The sequence below is a fragment of the Candoia aspera genome, chromosome 2, assembly GCF_035149785.1.
Source record: "Candoia aspera isolate rCanAsp1 chromosome 2, rCanAsp1.hap2, whole genome shotgun sequence".
In the NCBI taxonomy this organism is placed as follows: domain Eukaryota; kingdom Metazoa; phylum Chordata; class Lepidosauria; order Squamata; family Boidae; genus Candoia; species Candoia aspera.
In genome coordinates, this window is record NC_086154.1 from 251,166,654 (window position 1) to 251,191,322 (window position 24,669).

At 41.2% G+C, this 24,669-nt stretch overlaps 1 protein-coding gene across 1 annotated transcript in view; it reads right to left on the reverse strand.

Annotated features, from left to right (window-relative positions):
- ST8SIA3 (ST8 alpha-N-acetyl-neuraminide alpha-2,8-sialyltransferase 3) overlaps window positions 1–18,310 on the reverse strand; it is a 26,438-nt gene extending 8,128 nt beyond the window's left edge. Inside the window, exons 1-2 of the mRNA XM_063295795.1 lie at window positions 18,028–18,310; window positions 14,196–14,318 (exon numbers count right to left, since the gene is read on the reverse strand). Of these exons, the coding sequence (XP_063151865.1) occupies window positions 14,196–14,318; window positions 18,028–18,206 (302 nt within the window). The 5' untranslated portion in view covers window positions 18,207–18,310. The remainder of the gene's footprint in view (window positions 1–14,195; window positions 14,319–18,027) is intronic.
- Between the last annotated feature and the right edge of the window lie 6,359 nt (window positions 18,311–24,669).

Genomic DNA, 24,669 nt, shown 5'->3' on the forward strand with positions numbered 1-24,669 from the left:
ATCATCTCAACACATCTATTTTAATTTAACACTCCATGAAACAGCTAAAAATTAAGCAGCCTAGCCCAGGCAGTGAATTTGTCGTATAACTGTGATATTCCTTGGAACTCTTGGTTAAAATTGAATACATTGATTATTTTTCTTAAGAGTGCAGTTCCTGGCTGCAAAAAAGGCTATCCACCCTTGCCTTAAGTAAAAGACTGTTGCTTCCCAAAGTTACTTGGGGAACTTCTTGACTGAGGAAGTATGTAAACCTAGATTTGTTCCAGAGAAAACCTAGTATTTTGTCCTTGACATTACTATGGTATTCTCTGTTTGGCTTTACACCATTGTAGAAGGTTGTTTCATTCATTAATGCTAACATTATGATTCGTTACATTTAAGATGAATAAGCCTCACATTAGAAAGACAACTTTATGTGGAATCTGTGTCAGGATATGCTGCAAACATTTCCATTCTAGCCTTGTAATTGATCTGTCTTGCCCTCTTTTGTAGGTACATATTTCCTCTTTCAAATCCTCTGTGTGGCAGCTTCTCTAGTGCTCAGACCTTTGCTAAAATGGAACTGGTCCAGAATGGGTAAGGCAGTCTTTCTCATCTTGATGCCCTGAAGCTGTGGTGGGCTGGAGGTGATGGATGTTGGAAGCCAGTAATCTGCAGGGCCCCAGAATGACAACTGGTGGATTGCCCATTCAGAGTCCACATGAGGTCTCTAGAAGGAGCATTTAGAACACGCAGGATGATATGCTTGGATTGATTTTTGATTTGAATGTACAACTTAATAACTCAGAAGGAACATAGGAACCAGTGTTATCCCAAGTCGGTACTGTCTTACACTGACCAACAGAGATTTTTCAGGTTTTTAGGAAGGATTTTTCCCATCCTTCCTGGAGATGTCGAGAGTTGACATATTTTACCATTAAACTACATCAATCCCCCACCTCAGTCTTCAGACCCTTCACAAAACTGTCCTGAAACCTGAATTAATGTTATATCTAAAATGAAAAGAAGTCATGATAACTACATTTACTCCCATTAGTGCTTTCTTTGCCTTCATTCTCCTCTGATTTTTCCATGATTGATATTTAAATGGCAAACTTTTATTTATTTGTTTATTTATCAAATTTGTCACTGCCCACCTCCTCTGAGCGGAGGAACTCTGGGCAGTTTACAATGTAAAACAATAAATATATAATAAAATTTCAATATAAATCACATTATAAAACTATTTCACAGAGCTACCAAATATAATAAAATCCAGATGGCTATGGTCTCATTCAGTCATTGTATAGGAGGAGCACTTCAAGGTACTAGCCAGCCCCAAGTATGACTATTCTCGTCCCTGCCCCAAGCCTGGTGGCAGAGCCAGGTCTTCAACTTCCTCCAGAAGGCTAGGAGCGATGGGGCTAATCTCACCTCCGGGGGCAAGATGTTCCAGAGGGTGGGTGCTACTGCAGAGAAGGCCAGCCTCCTGGACCCCACCAGATGGAATTCTCTTATTGACAGGGTCTGTAGCATGCCCTCTCTGCATGATTGGGTGGGACAGGCTGATGAAACAGGGAAGAGCCAGTTTCTTAGGTAACCTGGTCCCATGCCATGTAGGGCTTTATAGGTGATAACCAACACCTTGAATTGGACCGGGAAGTAGACTGGTATCCAATGCAGCTCATGTAGCAAAGGTGTTATGTGCGCCCTTCTAGGGGCACCAAAAATAGCCCGCGCAGCTGCATTCTGAACCAGCTGAAGCTTCCGGATACTCTTCAAGGGTAGCCCCATGTAGAGTGCATTGCAGTAGCCTATATGGGAGATAACAAGGGTATGGGTGACTGTTTGAAGGGCCTCCCGATCCAGGAAAGGGCGTAACTGGTGCACAACATGAAGCTGTGCAAAAGCCCTTCTGGCCACGGCTGCCATCTGCTCTTTGAGCATGAGCCGTGAGTCCACGAGGACCCACAAGTTACGCACCAGGTATGTCTGGGGCAGTGCAACCCCATCCAGAGTCAAAGATGACAAAGTCCCAGATACAGAAGAGCTCTTAACCCACAGCCACTCTGTCTTACCAGGGTTAAGTCGAAGTCTGTTGTTCCCCATCCAGGCCCCTACAGCCCCCAGGCACCTGGAAAGGGCAGCTACAGCATCACTTACCTCACCTGGGATGGAGATATACAATTGAGTATTGTCAGCATGCTGATGATACCTCATCCCATGATGACGGATGATCTCACCCAGCGGTTTCATGTAGATGTTGAATAGGAGGGGAGAGAGAACCAAACCTTGCGGCACCCCACAAAGGAGGGGTCGAGGGTCAGATCTCTCACTCCCCATCACCACCGATTGGGACCAGCTGTGGAGGAAGGAGGTGAACCAGTGTACCCCTCCATCCTGCTCCCGCCAGAGATCACCCATAAGTGCGACCAATGCCATTTCCATCCCATATCCGGGCCTGAAACCTGACTGAAAGGGGTCTAGATAATCCGTTTCCTCCAGAACCCTCTGGAGCTGTAATGCCACTACTTTCTCAACCACTTTCCCCAAAAAAGGGAGGTGGGAGACTGGACAGAAATTATCCAGTATAGTAGGGTCCAGCGATGGTTTCTTGAGGAGAGGGTGTACCCGCACCTCCTTAAAGGCAGTTGGAAACACCCCCTCCCTCAAGGATGTATTGACCATCACCTGGACCCAGCCACATGTCACCTCCTGGGCAGCTTTCACCAGCCAGGAGGGACATGGGTCTAGATGACAAGTGGTGGCATTTACTGTCTGGAGGATCCTGTCCACTTCCTCGGGTCCAACAGGATCAAACTGTTCCCAGATAACACGGTAAGTACGATCCCTGGGTATCTTCACAGACCATGCCTCATGCTTGGAATCTAATGTAGAACGGATCCGAGCAATTTTGTCTTGCAGATGCTCTGAAAACTCCTCTACATGGCCCTGTAGGTGGGTCACTGTGCCCACCTTCCCCAAAAGAGATTGAGTGATTTTAAATAGGGCCGTTGGGCGGCATTCTGCAGACGCAATAAGGGCTGAGAAGTATTGATGCTTCGCCGCTCTTATCACCACCAGGTAGGCCTTAATAGTGGCTCTAACCAGTGTTCGGTCGGATTTGGTCTTTGTCTTCCTCCAGCGGTGCTCTAGACATCTCTTAATCCTCTTCAAAACCCTCAGCTCCTCTGTAAACCATGGGGAGCATCGGCTACAATGAAGTAAGAGAGGTCACACAGGCATGATCCTGTCCAAGGCCTCAGCTGCCTCTCTATTCCAGGCGGTGGCTAGGACCTCCACTGGACTGTGCAGCAGATCATCAGGTATAAACCCAAGCTCCCTCTGAAACCCTACCAGGTCCATCAGTTGCCAGGGGTGGACCAATCGAATGGGTCCAGCCTCCCTGCAGAGGAGGGTGGCATAACAGAATCTCAGGGCCACCAGGGCGTGATCTGACCATGACCATGGGGATAGCTGTAAATCTCCCCTCAGGTCACATTGCCACTTTTACTTCTATTCTAATACAGAAATAAATACTGTAAGTACAGTATTTATTTATGTTAATAGTATTAAGACATTTAGGAACAAAGACAACAGCCTCTGTGGTAAAGGGTTCCTTAAATATAATATCTGGCTTAGCTGCAACTAAATAATATTAATTCCTGTTTGAAGTGAGAACTTAACTGGAATTGTAGAACTCTGTTATGGAGTCAGGGTTTGGTGATAGAGAGAAGCTCATAATTAAGTCTTGTTTTTTGGTAGGATAATGTATTTATTTCATTATTACTTTAACATTGCTCCTTTAAAATCAATTGAATGCTTTGTTGTTTCTTACTTTATATTTTTTTAAAGATGAGCTTTAAATGTTTTCTGATGAAATGTTACATGCATGTTTTAACAGTCATTGGACTGAATCAGATCATGCTTAAAATAGAAATACAGGAAATTGAATCAGTTGGAATAAATTAAATTGATTTCAATAGACTTCTCTAAGCATTACTATATCTGAATCCAACCACAGGTAATTATTTGGAAGATGCCTTGTTCCATAAGTCATAAAAAGATGGAATAGATATCCTATTCATATATAAGGATAAAAGAATGGATAATTCACCTGTTCCAAGTATTTTCTGTCCTGTGAAGATGGATTATTGATGCTTATGCTTAGAAACAATTGATTGGAGGGGATGAATTATGGGACTTGGTTCAAGATAGATTAAAAGTACTGTTACCACAATTTTTTTTATAATAACACTAAAGCTAGGATGTTACAATATTTATTTTAAGAAACACTTTTCTTCATGCCTAACATACACCCAAGATCACTCGTGTCCTGTAATGAAGAAGCCAATGTAACTGAGATTCTATCCGCTAATACTCCAGCAAAGTTAATTATTTTTCAAACTCTGCTGGGTGATGAATGAAATGTAGCTTTGATTGGAACTGCAGTCTGATTGTTACACAATTCTGAGAAAACCTTTTCAATAAAATAATAATCTTTTCTGTTTCGGGAGACAAGAAAGAACTTGGAAAAAGGAATTCCTTCTGCTTGTGCAGAACTCTCAGCCCTAAATGGCTTGAAGAATAATGGATCTGAAGTTCTGAAGTGAGCCAGTTCTGCCTCATAATTTGGCATCTTGAACAACATTTGTCTGTCTCCCCTTTGCAGACACAGAACTCCTTAATATTCTATTTGGGGAACATTGAGAATATTAACATTTTCCCTAAAGTGAATAAGGCTAATAAAAATGCCATTAAAGTTTCCATTTGCTCCTCATAAGTAAACAACCTGGTTTTGATATAATTACTTATTTGCTACATGTGTATATTCCTCCTCCTCCTCACACTGAAGTGTGCAACTTGTACTTAACCCAAAATGCTGGCATGTGGCTCGAGAGCCTTTCCAAAAGTTGAGTCCACATTACCTTTTAATGAGATAAAGGGGGAAAAGTTTTTAAAAAGAAGTACTACATACAGGAAGCGCCTCGTGTGGCACAGAGTGGTAGGCAGCAATATTACAACTGAAACTCTCCCCACGACCTGGGTTTGATCCCAGCGGAAGCTGGATTCTCTCTCGGGCAGCCGGCTCAGGTCGACTCAGCCCTCCATCCTTCTGAGGTCGGTAAAATGAGTACCCAGCTTGCCGGGGAAGGCGACGACTGGGGAAGGCAATGGCAATCCACCCCGCTATAGTCTGCCAAGAAAACGTTGCAAAAGCAGCGTCCCCCCCCCCAAGGGGTCAGATGTCACTTGGTGCTTGCACAGGGGACTTTTCACCTTTCCCCCCCACTACATATAGGAGCACAGTAGCTGTATTATTACATTTAGTGAATTTAACTTGAATTAAGTGCAAGTATTGAAATAGGTAGTTTTTGTCTGGTTCCATCCATGTCTCGGTCTTCTCACACCTACTTTTTTTACAGTGGATGCCCTAGCACTCATAAAAAATCAAGTGCAGCTGTTGGTCCATTAAAGTTGTGCAACCCTTAGAGTGTAGAAATGTAGCTGTGATGATGGAAAAATATATGTGTAATGGTAGGTGAGAAAGATCTTGAGAAGATGAAGAGATGCTACCTAGGGAACAGTCAGATAAGAGAGGGCATAGCCTGCAGCTGCATAATGGGTGGAGAAAGAGGCTCAGAAAGGACCATCCCTCAGTAATTAGGAGACAGTGGGAGATTTGTATTTTCAGACTTGCAAGATTCTGTTAATAAAGTAGAATTACAATAAAGTAGAATTAGCTCATCTGATCGTGTTTCCTGTCTGGTCTGCCTGGGAAGGCTGTCATCAGTCTCATTATGTTCTCCCTTATCTGACCATTCCCTAGGCAGCATCTCTTCACCCTGTTTCTCAAGGTCTTTCTCACATACCATGACAATATGCTACATGTGACATCAGTGCTACTGTTAAAAACTGTGTATTTGTAGATCCTTCCATTTCATCTGTAATATTCAGGACACCTTCCCTTATTTCTTGGGTTGCCTTTTGTGTGTATGTGTGAGATGGGGAGAGGTTTCCCATGTTCTGAGTTGTCTTCCACCACAATATGGAGTATGGCAGAGCAACATATGTAGTGTGGTGGTCCAACACAGGTTGAGTGTCACAAAAAACTACCACCATTTTTCTAAGAGGAAATCTATATGAGATACTAAATTACATGTTTCCTTTTAAAGCAATTTTGGAAGTTGTGCATGAGACTTAAGTCTTTTTTTATTCTTGCTGGTTGCTTAGTATTGATATCACACAATTTTTCCCAGGGTGGGGCAAGTAAATATGGATGGGAAAAATATTTGGATGGGGTGGAATGAAGAAATATAGGAAAGGTCTATGCAAGCCCTCTTTTTGCACCTCTTCCTGATGACCACTTCAAGACTCTGTTACATCATGGATATAGTTCCAGATTCAAATCCATGGCTTAGAAATAATTATAATCTTTAATACTATATAAACAAGCATGAATACTGCAAGGACTTCTGAGATAATGGATGCAAAGCATTCTGAACATTCAAGTAAGTTTAGTAAAGGCTAGGTAGGTAACATGTTATTTTAAAAAACTGGTAAACGAAACTGCATTTCTATAACTGCTTCTCAAAAAGTGAGTTCCTTGATTTCAGTGCAGCTATTCATGTTACGTTTGAATAGATCTAAGGTTCATCTCAGTTTTAGAACATATTTTATGAGATGGCAAAAAACTCAGCTCGGTCTACAAACATTTGAGAGCCAACAGATTCAGTAGTTAAACCTGTTTTCCCTCCCACAAAATCAGTGAATTTTCATTTGGGATCTAGAGTTTAGTGCCTTTACATTTTTAGGTATAAATTAAAAATCTGATTTGAAATTTCACAGGCAAATGTGAAATGCCATGGGGAATTCTTCCTATTTCTGAATTTATCTGAACAATTCAAGGTGAACATTTCTTGTTTTTCAATAGCTGTAGTGGTGATCTACACAACATTACACAACAATTTGGGGTTAAGAAAGTGTGGCATGATTTGAATTACCATATGTGGGCTTATCCTTCAGCAAAGGATCGTTACCATGCCATGGTGCTGGAGCTTGAGCACCTCAATGATGCCATGAGCTAAACTGTGAAGGGCCACCCAAGACGGGAAGGTCATGACAGAGAGGTCAGACTAAATGTGATCCCTGGGGAGGGTAATGGCAACCCACCCCAGTATTCTTGCCGTGAAAACTAAATGGATCAGTACAACCAGAGATATGTCCGTGTACCATTGGAAGATGAGACCCCCAGGTCGGAAGATGGTCAAAATGCTACTGGGGAGGAACAGAGGATGAGTTCAACTAGCCCCAGACGTGATGACGCAGCTAGCTCAAAGCCGAAAGGACGGCTAGCGGCCGACGGTGGTGAACGGCGAATCCGATGTTCTAAGGATCAACACACCATTGGAACCTGGAATGTAAGATCTATGAGCCAGGGCAAATTGGATGTGGTTATTGGTGAGATGTCAAGATTCAAGATAGACATTTTGGGTGTCAGTGAACTGAAATGGACTGGAATGGGCCACTTCACATCAAATGACCACCAGAACTACTACTGTGGACAAGAGGACCACAGAAGAAATGGAGTAGCCTTAATAGTAAAGTGGCTAAAGCAGTGCTCAGATACAATCCAAAAAACAATAGAATGATCTCAATTCGAATTCAGAGCAAGCCATCTAACATCACAGTGATCCAAATATATGCCCCAACCACAGATGCTGAAGAAGCTGAAGTAGAGCAGTTCTATGAGGATCCGCAGCACATACTGGACGACACGCCTAAAAGAGATGTTATTTTCATCACGGGAGACTGGAATGCTAAGGTGGGCAGTCAAATGACACCTGGAATTACAGGTAAGCATGGCCTGGGTGAACAAAACGAAGCAGGACATAGGCTGATAGAATTTTGCCAAGACAACTCAATGTGCATAACAAACACTCTCTTCCAGCAACCTAAGAGACGGCTTTATACATGGACTTCACCAGATGAACAACACCGAAACCAGATTGACTACATCCTTTGCAGCCAAAGGTGGTGGACATCTATGACAGTCGATAAAAACAAGACCTGGAGCTGACTGTAGTTCAGATCACGAACTTCTTCTTGCACAATTTAGGATCAGACTAAAGAGATTAGGGAAGGCCCACAGATCAGCTAGATATGAGCTCACTAATATTCCTAAGGAATATGCAGTGGAGGTGAAGAATAGATTTAAGGGACTGGACTTGGTAGATAGGGTCCCAGAAGAACTATGGACAGAAGTCCGCAACATTGTTCAAGAGGCGGCAACAAAATACATCCCAAAGAAAGAGCAAACCAAGAAGGCAAAATGGCTGTCTGCTGAGACACTAAAAGTAGCCCAAGAAAGAAGGAAAGCAAAAGGCAACAGTGATAGGGGGAGATATGCCCAATTAAATGCAAAATTCCAGAGGTTAGCCAGAAGAGATAAGGAATTATTTTTAAACAAGCAATGCGTGGAAGTGGAAGAAGACAGTAGAATAGGAAGGACAAGAGACCTCTTCCAGAAAATTAGAAACATCGGCGGTAAATTCCAGGCAAAAATGGGTATGATCAAAAACAAAGATGGCAAGGACCTAACAGAAGAAGAAGAGATCAAGAAAAGGTGGCAAGAATATACGGAAGACCTGTATAGGAAGGATAACAATATCGGGGATAGCTTTGACGGTGTGGTCAGTGAGCTAGAGCCAGACATCCTGAAGAGTGAGGTTGAATGGGCCTTAAGAAGCATTGCTAATAACAAGGCTGCAGGAGACAATGGCATCCCAGCTGAACTGTTCAAAATCTTGCAAGATGATACTGTCAAGGTAATGCATGCTATATGCCAGCAAATTTGGAAAACACAAGAATGGCCATCAAATTGGAAAAAATCAACTTATATCCCCATACCAAAAAAGGGAAACACTAAAGAACGTTCAAACTATCGAACAGTGGCACTCATTTCACATTCCAGTAAGGTAATGCTCAAGATCCTGCAAGGTAGACTTCAGCAATTCATGGAGTGAGAATTGCCAGATGTACAAGCTGGGTTTAGAAAAGGCAGAGGAACTCGGGACCAAATTGCCGATATCCGCTGGATAATGGAAAAAGCCAGGGAGTTTCAGAAAAACATCTATTTCTGTTTTATTGACTATTCTAAAGCCTTTGACTGTGTGGACCATAACAAATTGTGGCAAGTTCTTAGAGGTATGGGGATACCAAGTCATCTTGTATGCCTCCTGAAGAATCTGTATAACGACCAAGTAGCAACAGTAAGAACAGACCAGGGAACAACAGACTGGATTAAGATTGGGAAAGGAGTATGGCAGGGCTGTATACTCTCACCCTACCTATTCAACTTGTACGCAGAACACATCATGCGACATGCTGGGCTTGAGGAATCCAAAGCTGGAGTTAAAATCGCTGGAAGAAACATTAACAATCTCAGATATGCAGATGATACCACTTGGATGGCTGAAAGCGAAGAGGAACTGAGGAGCCTTATGATGAAGGTGAAAGAAGAAAGTGCAAAAGCTGGCTTGCAGCTAAACCTCAAAAAAACCAAGATTATGGCAGCCAGCTTGATTGATAACTGGCAAATAGAAGGAGAAAATGTAGAAGCAGTGAAAGACTTTGTATTTCTAGGTGCGAAGATTACTGCAGATGCTGACTGCAGTCAGGAAATCAGAAGATGCTTAATCCTTGGGAGAAGAGCAATGACAAATCTCGATAAAATAGTTAAGAGCAGAGACATCACACTGACAACAAAGGTCCGCATAGTTAAAGCATTGGTGTTCCCTGTAGTAACATATGGCTGTGAGAGCTGGACCATAAGGAGGGCTGAGAGAAGGAAGATCGATGCTTTTGAACTGTGGTGTTGGAGGAAAATTCTGAGAGTGCCTTGGACTGCAAGAAGATCCAACCAGTCCATCCTCCAGGAAATAAAGCCAGACTGCTCACTTGAGGGAATGGTATTAAAGGCAAAACTGAAATACTTTGGCCACATAATGAGAAGACAGGACACCCTGGAGAAGATGCTGATGCTAGGGAGAGTGGAAGGAAAAAGGAAGAGGGGCCGACCAAGGGCAAGGTGTATGGATGATATTCTAGAGGTGACGGACTCGTCCCTGGGGGAGCTGGGGGTGTTGACAACCGACAGGAAGCTCTGGCGTGGGCTGGTCCATGAAGTCACGAAGAGTCGGAAGCGACTAAACGAATAAACAACAACATGTGGGCTTATCACTTTCTAAAAGTGATAAGCATCCCTAGAAAATTGTAAGCTGGAGTAGAGAAGGGAAATTAGTACCAAACTCTTCCAGTAGAATCTTATCATTCCCAGCTTTGTTCTTTTAAAAAATTTTGAATTTAAAACAGAGATGTATTTTTTAAAAAAGATAATATCTATAAATGGCGAAGCAATTACTGAAGTCATACAATCAATGCTCGGTATAAAATTAGTAAAAGATTCCAAAGAGAATGTATTGAGTTCTTTTCATGATATGAAAAAGAAGTAAACATTTTTGAGCTTAATGCCAAAATCTCCACTATTTTATTATTTATAAATGTTAAAAAAGAAGAAAAAGTAAAAAAAGTAAAACACCTCTAAAAATAATATATGTAAATATTTGATTTTTGACTTCCCCCTTCTTTTTATTCTGCCTGATTTGCAGTACCTGTTGGTGTAAACGTTACAAACTAAGCATTTGTATTTGCCTTGTTGTGTAATATATAATATATATGGAAACCATTCTTGCTTAAATTTATTTTAGCTTCTTTCTTGAGATCCAGATGCAGACTTTCTCTTTGGGCAAAGCACTCTCTATAACCAGTCATTTCCTTTGTCAAGGAATTCTGGGAATTTAAAGTTTTCTTGAAGAGAATTCTTAGGATCATTCAGAACACATAATGGTGATACTTAATTTGATATCACAGAGTTTGTATTGGAAAGCCAATCTTTCAGTTTTATTTGTAAAAGTAAAAGGGTGATATTGTATTTATCTGACAAGGAAACAGTCCATTCTCACCTCCAAATAATTTAGTTTTAAAATGGAAGGTTAGCTTAGATTTAATTGTACTGTAACAGAGGCGGTTGATTTGTTTTTTTTTTCCTGTCTAATCTTCATTTGGGAGTGGGTTGTTTTAAATACAGTCATCTTCCTTTCAGGCAATTATGAGAAAAAAAATGGAGAGAGAGACTTGTTTTAAGAGTAATATAATATGAACTGCATTGCGTATTTAGGGCATATGTTGAATACATATAAAGAATGATGTGTTTTTTTCTCTGTCATCCATGAACAGAACAAAACTTAAATTATTCATAACCTAATTAATATTCTTGGTAGGAAGTGCTCTTTCTTTTTTCTTTTTTAATCTATTTTAGATATATCAGAATAAAGAAAATTGCAGTAAGGTTCCCTGGAAATAATATGGCATTGTGGCCCTCCTGATGGAGAAATGCTATAATCAAATTGAAACTGGATGGACTGTTGCCTCTTTAATAAAATTTCATATTGTGTTTGTGTCTGTCCTATAAAACACATCAGAATGGAACCTGAGTGATGACATGCCTAACCCAAATCCCATTGTGTTTGCTTTGCCATTCCAATTTTTAAAGCTACAGTGTGTAATCCACCATCTAGCTTCTCCTCCACGCAGGACCAAATAAAATGTAATTGTATCAAGTGTTAACATATCTACTCTTATTACACAGAACTGAAGCTCTTTCCATCCTATTTTATTTTATCTGACTCCCACCCCACCACCCCAAAACTGTATTTAAAATAGTGCAATATCGAAACAGCTTGATTATTTGAACAAAACATGTAATTTCTGGTGAGTTTGAGTTAATATCACTCAGCCTGTGAAGTTGTAATCCTGGCTGTCTGTTAGCTATGATTAATAAATTAATAGAAAGCTTTAAGAAATTAATAGAAAGCTTTAAGAAATTAATAGAGAGCTAGGGGACTGCTCATATATCTCGCTTTCTTTCTTCTTTGAAAAAAAAAATTCTCCCCACAGTATCCACAGCTAAAGAATATTTGGGTAGCAATCGATTTTGTAGTCAAAGCTAACCAGGATCTATTGTAACCAGAATCTTTAAACACTAGTTAAACCAAAGACATGATCAATTTTTTACAGTACCAACTTAACTGAACAATGAGCTGGCTAGAGGACATTAGGTTGAGAAATGCTTCCATTCACAGGGAGCCCTGACAGTTGACTTCAGAATCTGCCATCACAAATTGACCAGCTACATTGTCCTTCTGGCAGAGAAGCTGAAAAACGGTATGGAGAAGGAGGCAAGTTATGCCAACCCTCCAGACTATTGCTTCCTACACAATGCCAGTCCTAAAGACTGAACTCACTTCTCCTTTCAACCACCTCATTCTGAAACAAGGATAATTTCATAAGCTTAATTCAGACTTGGTAGGCTTCTGGCTGTTTTGGCAAGTTAGCATTAGGTATCTAGCTGCAGAGACTTCATTAAGGCAAATTAATTCTCCAGGAATTCCCTAGGTGATGTGTGGAGGAAGATGCAATTTCACTCTATTTTATTTTTATAGCTATTTATATATTACTCGTTCATTATATTATACATATATTGCATTCATTCTGTTATGTACCCCAGTAGCTTCACTGTATTTGGCAGTGTTTATATCCATACTGATCCACTGATTAGGTTCAGCGCGTGATAATACCATCTTAGGACTGAATAGGAAGCATAAAGCAGGAGTGTCCATGGGTTTAGAGCAATGTTTCTCAACTTAGGAACTTTAAGATATGTGGGCTTCAACTCCCAGAATTCCCCAGCCAGCATGGGTTGCTGGGGAATTCTGGGAGCTGAAGCCCACATATCTTAAAGTTGCCAAGGTGAGAAACACTGGTTTAGAGTCTTGGTACAACCTGACCTAATCTGAATGTACAGGGAGCAGAACTGCTAAAAAAGAAGAACATTCACCCACCATATCATTTTTACATGGTTTCTTTGCATTGTATCTTGTGTGCTCTTGGCAGGAAAAAAAAACACTTGAATTACAACCCCACTTTTATTAACACACACTGGTTTAGTACATGAATTAATATGCAATGCCAAGCCATACTTTAGGGGGTGTTTTTTGTCCTTGGCTTAATCTTATGTGTGAACCAGGCCACTATGGGGTTTTCAGTAAACCATGGTTAAAGAATCCTGGCTTAGCGATTTGTGAGAGCACAATCAATATGACACAATTATAGGGCTCTGTCAATTGAAGCTTCCAATGACCCAATATGGCCCCACCGAGAAGTAGAAAATTTGGAAAGTGAAAGAAAAATTGGCTATCTATCTTATCAGTTGTTTATGTCCCCTAAACTCTTTCCTAGCAGCTATTTCCTCTTGTTTTCTCTCTTTCCCTTTCTACAGGAAATTAGTGACTAAAAAGAGACAGATAATAAAGTCATAAAGTTGGTGAGTCCTACAAGCCATCAAGTTTAGAATTGTACTTGATGCAGGTAGTTCAGACCTATAAGGCCCCCAACCTTTTCCTGAAGAAATCCAGGAGTGATGAACAATGGATACCAACAATGGAGCCAAAGCTTGCTTGTTTCCTCTGGGTGACTTGCTTTCATGCACATTGCTAAGCCAGGTTGTTTTAACCATGGTTAGTTCAGCCCATCATACTAACCACACTATAGTTTAGTGATAAGTGGGAACCAAGCCATTATGTTTGCATGGATGTTTCCATGTGTGACTTCTATCCACTGATCCATATGCCTGTTGCACCATTCTCTGTTGATTCCAGAATTCATAGCTGAGTTTCCCTGAAAAGAAACTGCTCTCATTTTGGCTGCTGGATCGGAACAAGCTTTACCATGCTAATCTGAACAGAGTAAAATGGGCAGTAACAATGTACAGTATGTTCTCAAAACAGCAAGGTATCCAGTACAGTGTCCCAAAATGATCCCTTCATTTTTCAGGCTCAAATGATTTAAGATGTAATTAAAATACTGGGGGAAAATGAGAATTTCTTACATGTAGATATAGAATGTGTCTCAATATTTGGGATATTTAATCCCCAGGTCACTGATACAGTTGTTGGACATTTTTGACAACTTTCAGGGGCACAGCTGTCTGTTGCCAAACCAGAGTGGCTGCACTGAAAAGCTAGACTTTAGATGGATTTACTCAAAATCTAGAGTCACCCTGAGCCTGGCATCACTTCTCACTTTGTTCTTACCTTTGCTGTAAGAATGCTGTTCGGTTGAATGTCCACTTGGGAGCCTTATCCTGCACCTCCTGGTTCAAGGAGTTTGTGTTGGGTACAAAGGAAGGGTCAAGGAACTTCAGTGCAAACTGTGACCTGAAACAGATCACATATTTATGCATTCAGTGATAGTATTTCTGACATTAAGGGCCAAATTAATGATGTTATCATTTCTAGTCACTCTTATTACTGTTGTCCAACAGAAGAAGAAATTCTCTAATGCATGGCTCTCAATATCTAAACATGTTTAGATGGATGGAAATTAGTGATTTCCTTTTCAGATGAGTGGCATGTTAGAAATAGGCTAGTTTTCCATATGGAGGAAAGTCTTCATTCCCAGAAGAAAGTATTCAAAATATTATTACCCTTCTTACAGCCCAACCTCCAGGAAATATATTACGATTAGGTTGCACTGAGTATAAAAACTAGTACACTATCCCTAGTCAGAAAGAAGATAATCAGGATAGTTTAGCAATTCAATTCCTGATTCCTGAAACTGTAACTGTAGACACCTTCACCTGGAGATCTTTTGGGGGCCTTCTTTTTTCCAGCAATATAGATAAGTACTTTATTTTGAGTATTCCATAGCACTTAACTAACCTTTAATGATCCCCCCAAAATCCAAGCTAGTTAGTACTTGGAAGGAAGACCACTAGAAGGTCCCATAGAAGCTAGACTTTAAAAGTTTATCTTTCTATCATCTATTTCAAATGACTTCTATAGTGCTGCAGTTTTGACCTGTTCTCCCTCTTCTCTAAGACTTCTCTAATACTCCCTACTTTCAGGGCCTTTTTTTCTTTTCTACCTACTCGTTCTGCCTTTCATTTCACTGCTTGATTTGTTCTCTTCCTTACATGACTATGATTCTAATCTCTCCTCTGTTGCAGCAATTTGTCACAACTTCTTTGAATATTGGTTCTTACACAGATAAAATGAAAGCATCCATGAACATTATCACTCGGAGAAGAAGAAGGAAAAAAAAAACACTGAAGAATGACTCTGAACCAAGGATTGGGAATGTTCAGTGATCTTCCAAGGATAAATGAGGGTTGGAGGAAAGCAGAGAGGAACCCCTGGAAAACCAAGAGGGGAGGGAAGAAAGGAAGCCACCAAGCAGCTAAGTGGTAAACAGGAACACTCCAAATAGCAGAACCGTATTCTGTGATATTGGGCTACAACTGCCATTATTCTGTACAAGTAGAGATCGTGAGAATTGTAATCCTAGACCTCTGGTGCCTGCCAGATTCAGGAACACAGGGTTCCTCTCTTATTGGATGACTCTTACCCAGCAGTATCTAAAAGTAGGTTCAAGCCTATACAAACTGCCACAACCTTCTTTTCTAAAGGTTGTAGAAAATTCATTGATTTCAGTGGAATGTCTTACTCAGTTTGCGTGGAATGCAAACAGAATGACTGTTCAAAGGCATCATTTGCCTTTATAATCTGACAATAGCAACCAGAAAAATAAAAACAAAAATAAAAACCTGTCAGGCATAAAAGATGAGCTAAACAGATTATGAATCAGCAATATCTTTAAAATAAACTTCAGTTCCATAGTCATTTTTTCCAAACATCTACATGTGGTTGGGGTTGGCTTCTAAGCTGAAAATTGCATGAGCACTATGAACAGAAATATAGGATAATACTAGTCCTAATATATGATCATATATGACAGTCTCACATGCAAATATTTTAGTAGGTGCACACATTTATGCAACAATCATATCTGATATGTTATTCATATTTTCTTTAAAAAGAGGGTGGGCAAAATGTAGAATTTTCTTGCTGAATCACAATCCCTAGAAGCCTAGAACAACATGATAAATGTAGTTCAAACATGTGGTGGACCACTTGTTTCCTATTCTTAATCTAAAACATCCTCTAGTCTGCGTATATTTTTCTAATTTATCTATTTGTCTGTCATGATTAGGAGTCAATATACTGCAGAGTATCATTTTGCACATATGTTAGCTTCTCCATAGTAATGCCATGACAGGATGGAATAAATTTCTCTTGTCCCAGGAGTTATGATCTGAACCAATTAATTTGAACCAATTAGTTCAATTTGCAACAAACAATCTCCTAAATAGCAACAAGCAGTCTTAATAATTAGTTAAACCTGAGAAATGACTTCCTGATGGTACCAGCTATTAGACAGTAAGAGACAGACCTGAAGGGTGGTGGATTCTCTTCCATTAAGGAGAGAATGGATGGTTACCTGCTAGAGGATATATTGCTACATATTCCTTCCCTAGCCAGGAGCTTGACTAGATGTACATTAAGTGGTTCTTCCCTCCTATCCCTATAATTCTATCAACATGTAGCAACCTGATCAGATATTTGTGGTGAGTCTCCATGATAGCCACCATAAGGAATGCTCTGTTCAGAAAAGGTACAGGCCAGGCTTCCCCAACTGGCTGGAGCAAATTGGGAGCTGCTGTATGCTATATTTGGGAGTCCCTAGCTTGGAGAGGGCTGCTACAGCTACAGATAGCTAATGATGACTATGAAATGGCTTTTATGTGCCACACTCAGTGTTAAGATGGCAGAACAGAGACGCTGTTTCCAAGCAGATTCCACAAAAATGAACGTAGAGAGCTACACCATACTCTAGGCTTGGTATTGTTTACTCTGATCCGGCACAGTAAGCTTAATAGTAGACGGCATCTTTCATTCCTTGGAATTCTTTAAACCACTGGGTTTTCATGTGGAGTATTTTAAAGCCAGGGCCTTCAAAACCATGCCAGGTCATCATGGGCCTGTACTCGGTACGGATTGAAGAGCAGAAAGTGGAGGGGCGATCAGCACCATGGACAGTGGCCTCGCCACTCAGCCTCCCCTGCGAGGCGGTTCCCCGGTGCTTCCGCTTTCCGCATCTCTGCCCGCTTTTAACTCTTCCCAGCCACGAATCCGGGGCGGTGGCGCGGGATGTCAGAGATCATGCCCCCGCAACGCGCGCGTGGGGAGGGGTGCTCCGTTTGCCAAGAGACCCTCCGAAATTGCCCTAGTGTGGCCTCAGGGAAGGAGAAGAAGAAGCTTGAATTGTTTCCACTACTTCCGGCTGACGCCTGGCTGGAACCACCCTCTACCCCCCTCCTAATTTTCTGACCCTTGGCTCCCCGGCTTTAAAGGGGAAAACTAAAAACGGGGGAGTCCAGCGATTCCACAGCAGTTAGGAAGGAAAAGCCAGACAAAGGAATCCGCCGTCTTCTCCTGCCCGGTCAGATAGGGGAGCCCACACCGGACCGGGAGCTGCAAGGAGGGATGGCGGGAGAGGAGGAATGGCGGGGGCAATCAGAGAACCTCCATCGCTTTCCCTTCCACCGCTTTGCTCATTTAAACACCGCGTATCTGCGATTCCCCAGCGCCGGGGAAGACGCGGGTTCGTCTCTCCCCTCTCCGGCCAAAGAAAGAAGGCGCCTGCGCCATTAGTCCGTCCTCCGCCCGGAATATACATGAACCGGGCAAACCGCCACCATGACCGCCGTCAGCTGCCCATCATATTATATATCTACCCCCCACCCCCGCACCCTGCCACCCCCGCCGGCCACTGATGCAAAAGCTCAAAGCTGCGCGGCCGGATCGATTTCCGCACAAAGCTTTTTAAAGGAGGGGGCTTCGTACGGTTGACACAAAAGCCAGAAAGGGGTAGGGGTGTCCCAGAGCGTGGATTCAATAGTAATAATATTCCCCTCTCTCCCTCCTCCCTTCTTCCTCAGCTTGCATACCCTCTGCCCACCCCTCCGGCACCCCTTGCCTCCCGGGAAAGAGAAGGAAAGCTACACATAATTTGACAAGCACTCACCTAAATCCAGCATGGAACATGTACATTCTTGGCACTCCTGTGTTGGCATATTTGGGAGTGGTGAAGATATTGTCTTTTTTCAGGGATACGTAGCTGATCAAGGACAAAATCAAGAGAGCAACGCTGACCATCACTAGCCCCAGAACACTCACCACTCGGACCATCTTGCAGCTTCTCATGCCTAGGGCGGGAGGGGGAGAGAGAGGGGGAAAAAAAGAAATACCCTGGATTGTGAGAGCTACATTGAAGTTAACACACCCAGAAAGGAGGGATGGATGGAGCGGATGCGTGTGTGCTTGAGTGTGTGTGTGTGTGTGTCGAAATGGCTAAGAGCTATGGAGGGGGAGGGAAAAACACATGCAACTAAAGGATTAATGCACAGTGTACAGGCACACACATGCACATGAGCTCAGGCAAATAATAATAATAATAATAATAAATCAACAACAACAACAATGCACATGGAGCAAGTTAAGATTAGGAATGTTAAAGAAAGGAACTGAAGGCTTTATTTTAGCAGCTCAGGAACAAGCTTTGCGACTAATTGCATGAAAGTGAAAATTCATCATGTAACAAACAACATTAAATGTCACCTTTGTAGTGAAAAGGATGAAACAATTGACCATTTGATCAGTGGCCGCAGCAAAATTCCACAAAGTGACTATAGGCAGAGACATGACTGAGTTGCTAAAATTATTCATTGGAAACTTTGCTAGATGTTTGGATTTGAATGTAGTAAGAACCACTGGGACCATCAAGGTGTTGGGAAATGAGCGGGTTAAGATCTTATGGGACTTTAAAATCCAAACAGACAGGCATCCTGTTCATAATATGCCTGATATAACAGTCACAGAAAAGAACAAAGTCTGGCTCGTTGATGTTGCTATACTGGATGATGCTAGGATAGAGGAAAAGCAATCAGGGGAAAAAATTGTGCAGTACTGGGACTTGCAGATTGAAGCTGAACACTCATGGAAAAAGAAATCAGCTGTTATACCAATTGTGATTGGAGCCCTTGGAGCAATACCTAAAGGGCTCCCTCGATACTTGGAAATTTTGAATTTAGTAGACCTGAACACCCTAATTTTACAAAAAAATACCTTGCTTGGAACTGCCTATATCCTCAGATGCTATCTTGATAAGTCTTAGGTCCTTGGTTAGGACCCAAATTATTAAATTTCCACCAGTCTTTGACTGTGAATCTAACTGTAGATTACTACTACTACTACTACTAATAATAATAATAATAATAATGCAACACAGGAACTACAGCTTTGAAATTGCAGTGGGTGGATTGGTTTAAAACAAAAAAATGGATTCTGAAAGGAAGAAGAGGAGGCTGCTTTCTTCCACAGGAAACTCTGGAATCTATTGCCTAAATATATGATGATGATGATGATGATGATGATGATGATGATGATGGTGATGATGGTGATGATGGTGATGATGGTGATGGTGATGATGGTGATGATGGTGATGATGGTGATGATGATGATGATGATGATGATGATAGCTGGCCAGGACTGGAAACACATAAGACCCCAGAAAACTCTGGAGAGGTACTTTGGTGTCCCATCTGGGGTCTGGCCTTAGGATAGCAGGGCCCACAGATATCTCTGACTAAGAAGAAAAAGTTCCAGAGAGGAATGGCCTCCTTGAAAAAGAACCCTGCCTACAAAATGGCACAAGAGGACCATTTGCAGCAGAGAAGATATAAAATCTGAGAACTTGCTGAAGTTTTCCAAATACGTGCCTCAAGCCCACTGGTTTCCTTGGAACCCACCAAGCTCCTTGTTCCACCTAATGCCTGACTCCATTTATTTATTGTCAGGATGATTTTAATCAAATAAATACTTGCCCAGCTAGCCAACTGCAAAGTGAAGTGACAACCTCTCATCCAAGCACCACCCAGATTCCGTCACCATCCTTAGAGAATAAAAGTGGGTGGGTTGGCTGTAGTTGGTTGGAAATATGCCCACCTGTCTAGAAAGAGGTAAGCTGAGAAGGTGATAATGGAAAGTATCCTGGGGGGTGAGCAGGGAGAAAGAAAGATTGCTTTCAATTTGCTTCCCCAAAAAATCAGGAGTCTGGCAGTACCTTTTCCAACTAATAAATCCTTTTGATTTTTTTTCTTTTTGCACCATAGACTAGCAGAGCTCTCCTCCTATACTGACTTCCTAGGAAATGTATATTTTGTCATTGGACACACCCACACAGCAGTCCCTCAAATACACAAGCTAGTCCTGGCAACCATCATATCTACAACATGATTTTGAAGTTCCAAATGCACTGATCAGCAGCAAATGATTGCCTTCCCCCATTTCAGGAAACCCAAATGCATACTGGTGCATGCTTCGTACAACTGAATTCTAGACATGTTCTTAATCCTATCACCGCAGGGTTATACCGCTGAGTTACCCTTTACCAGCTATCTCAGTGCCCATCTCAAGGACCCTGGAGACTTGGAATCCATTAAATTTTAGGACAATCTTTCCTAATCTGGTGTTTTCTAGAGGCTAGCAGTGATGATGGTAACTAGGGAGGGGAAGAATGATGTAAAGGCACACAGCATATATTCAGTTTTCATTCTGAGCCTATCCTCATTTTATTTAACCAAAATATGAAAGGAAAGAAAAAAGAGAAAGTTTTACATGTCCTGAAAGAACCCTTATTCTTTGGGAAGATTAAGGAAAGTTGTATATTGGCTGCAACAAGAAGCTAAGGCCAAACCAAACCTTGTCCCATAACTGGGTTGCGGATTCCAAGAGAAATTTGATAACTTCGGAATTGGTCAGTACAGTATCATTTGTTAACTGTCTCAAGCAAACCTGCTTTAATAGCTTGTATTTGCAATCTTGAAAAGTCCAAATTTAGAGCTTCATAATGAAAGAATTGCACCATAAAAACATAATATGTACAATGTACAACTAGTGACTGGTCTAAAAAAACTAAGTAGGGTCTAACCAAGTTAGAACTTGAATGGGAGACTTCTGGAAAGGTCAAGACTTTAGGCTAGACTGGGAAGTTAACAAACAAACAAACAAAAACCCAGATAAAATTCAGAAGAAGGCAATAGCAAATTATATAATATTGCTATCAAGAAAATTGCATGACTGCATCGTGCAAATACTCAAGTCCAACTCAAGGGAGTCTATCTTCCATTTATCTCTTTTTGGCATTCTGTTCTTTGATTCTCCCCCCCCCCCTGAACAGTTTCCTGTAATTTTTATTTGTTCTTTCTCTTTTCTTACGTCACCATCTTCTTCTTTATTAAGATCCTATGTTTCTTCTGCCCTCCCTTTCACAACTGCCCCTCTCTTCTTTACTTACATGTTCTTCTGATTTTCATCTTGCTGCCTACTCTGTTCCCTGCCTTCTACAGCTGCGATTCTAAAGTCCCTCTTTCTAAAGTCCCTTTTGCTGCACAGTAAGGCATCATATGTACTAAACATGATTTTGGTTCTTTGGTTTTCTTATGCAGCTAAAATGAAAGCATCCATGAACAGTCAGTAGTTATCAGCAGGAAAAGAAAAATCTATTGTGGGATGACCCAAAAGGGAGGAGTGAACATGCCCAGTAGTCATCCAAATGTTGGGGGAAAGCAGAGAATTTCCCTCTGGAAAATCAGGAGAGGAAGTGAAGGGGAAGGGGAAAAAAATCAGGATCCTCACCAACCAAGTGGTCAATAGGAACACTACATACAGCAGTATCGGATTCTGTGATATTGATTAGTTCTGCCTTCCAGATGCACTGGACTGTAACCCCCATAATTATGATCAAGAAAGTGAAGATGATAGGAATTGTAATTCCAGACCTCTTGTGCCTGCCAGGTTCAAGAACACAGGACTTGTCAATTGTTCGGAAAGTATTATTCGACCACATCTAAAAGTTGGTTTAAGCCTATGAAAACTCTTCCCACAAACTAAATTTCAAAAGATTCAATCTTTTGATTTCAGTGGAATGTACTTCTAAGTTTGGATGTAAAATTATGGAATGACACAAGATGGAATTGTTGCTTTTTTATCTCTTTAGAATATCTCTTTTTAAATCTTCTTGAGAAGACTTCTCTTTGAAGTCTTCAATAAATAGGACTTTATTGGTTCCAATGTTCCTCTACTGTCTATTGTCATCTCCTTTCCCTTCCCCTTGAACAGATAGTAGAGGAATCTTGGAGCCAATATATTCCTATCTTTGAATTCTCGTAGAAACAGCAAAGTGTTTCTTATCAATAGCCATAGCTGTTGATGCTCTCACTGAAGTCATGATAGAATGGTGACAGCTATACCCCATGAAAAATGTAGCCAATGACATTTTTATCCATCATGGAACCTGAAATTATTCTTGCAGAACCATATACTAGATTCCTTCTGCCACTGAGATACCCCTGACAGTTCCTCCATCATTTTCCTTTATCCTCAAAGCTTGCATTGACTTTTGCACTAACCAGTCATACCAGATGCACCTGCTTATCCATCAACAATCCTCAGCCAGACTGACAGTCTCTCAACCAGGAGCATTAAAATTTGCAAAAAAGCGAGATTAAACTCAGTGTTAGGACTAACTCAAAAGATACCTCCAAACTCAAAGCTTGAATTGGTTTAACATAAAGTCCTCTTTTTTGGGACTTCTGAGAATTTACTTTTTAGAAGGATGGCTACTTTAGGATACTGCTATTGTGGCATAAACCTTTGTGGCCTGGAGCTCCCTTTGCCAGATGTATTGAATGAAGCATGCTCCACTCTACAGAAACATGCTAGATTCTAAAATCCCACAGGATTCTCTATTGTGCTGTGTTTTCCTTCTTTCTGAAAACTATAGTTCCATAACTGGGGTTAGGGATCTCTAATATAGAATTTGCAACATTGTCCAAATGTCAGCCTTCTGGATTCCTATGCCTGTTCAATGAATGAAAACATATATTTGCTTACAAAGCTAAACACAACAATATTAGAACTTCCAAGGACAAGAAAGGTAGAGGGAAAATTCAATCTAATCTTAGGAACACAAGTTACAGTGCTGTGGATTGTCCATGGAAAAGAACAGCTTGTATATAGTCTAAATAGCTAAAACAAGTTCTAGATCAACCAGAGGAACTATGTGATCCATCAAACACTGTAACTTGCTTGAGACAGAAGCAAAGACAGAATGACCAAATGAAAGCATCTATAGATCACTTTCATATCTGAATTCTGACAGGAAACACTTGGAGTTTTAGATAATACAAATAGCAATCCTAGAGGGCTTGAATAGAAGCTTTACAATTCTGTCTCTAGACCAAGGCTTTCCAGCAATTGGGGACTTGTGGATAAATTTAGAAATCTGGGAAACTGATACAGGAACCACCACAAAATGGCTGCCACCACCCTCTGAAGCTGATTTGCAAAATGGTGCCTTTTGAACCTGGAAACAGACAAAACAGTCTCCATAAAGAAATTGTCCTCCTCTCCAAAACAGACCAACTCACCTCTGCCTCACCAACGCATTAGTGGCTGAAGGTACTGAAGTTACCCTGGGGGGGGGGTTATTTTTTATCTCTTCATTGGACGCCATGTAAGTCTACTAAGCTGAGAACATTTCTCCTTTATCCAGAATGTCAGTCTACTTATCGATTACACAATTTTGTTATGTTTTGGTTTGGCTGCCCAGCTAACAGGCTACACTTAAAACTTCCTTTTTACCCTTTTTGGTGTGGCTTCCACAAAATTATGGAGAGATACCTAGACCCTTGCATGCAGCATCACTTTTTTATTCTATCGGTGTATAGCAATAGTTTATAGCTATTGATGTGTATGACTGATTCTTACATCTAGTGGCTAAAGCAATAAACCTGGCCAGCTGACTGATGGGGAGCAGAAGCTCTGATTTATCTCAGAGCTGTGCAAAGCTTCAAAAGGGTGTTTTGCTTCAATGATGCTTCAAGTGAAACTTTTCTTTGAAGGGCTTCAGGATGCAATACATCCTCCCACTTCTAAAGAGCAAAGTGAAGGTACATTGCTTTAGTTTGTGTCATTTTGACAGCCCCCAACAGCACTTCCAGTAGCTGGAAGAAGCTTCTCTCCACTGCAGAAATATCTTGCTCATAATATTGGAGAGAGCCCTTGGGAGTGACTTGAAGTACCTTAAGAAGTCTGAACCTCATGGAGATGAAGAGCACTTCTTCTGTGGTACGAAGTATTTTACTGGACCAAACTGTTCAGAGCAGAAACCTAATTTATCTTCATCTATCTATACATAAACTTGATCTGATTTCTGATCTGGTTGAGACAAAGCGTAATCAGAATGTCTTCAATGACCTCTGCAGGACAATTTGTTTCCTCAGTGCACTTTCCTGAATAGAGTTGCTAGAGTTCAAGTGAAAGTTATGAATGAATCCAATGTGGCATGTCACAAGTCATGTAGAAAACATAAGAAGACTTGACACTGTATTTGTGGTTCTACCAAAGTGGCTTTAATTGATCCAGCTCATTGCTGCTCTTCCCACAGTGCTTGCTCACCGTAAAAGCCCATGCCTGGCCAGACTTTCCCCTTCAAATGGAGGATTGAATGAGAGAATGGGTGAGAAAACATGGAGGACACATGCTTCTTCCTATGTCACATAATAAGGAAAATAATCTGGGCTTAGCCCAGCTATTAGCAAAACAG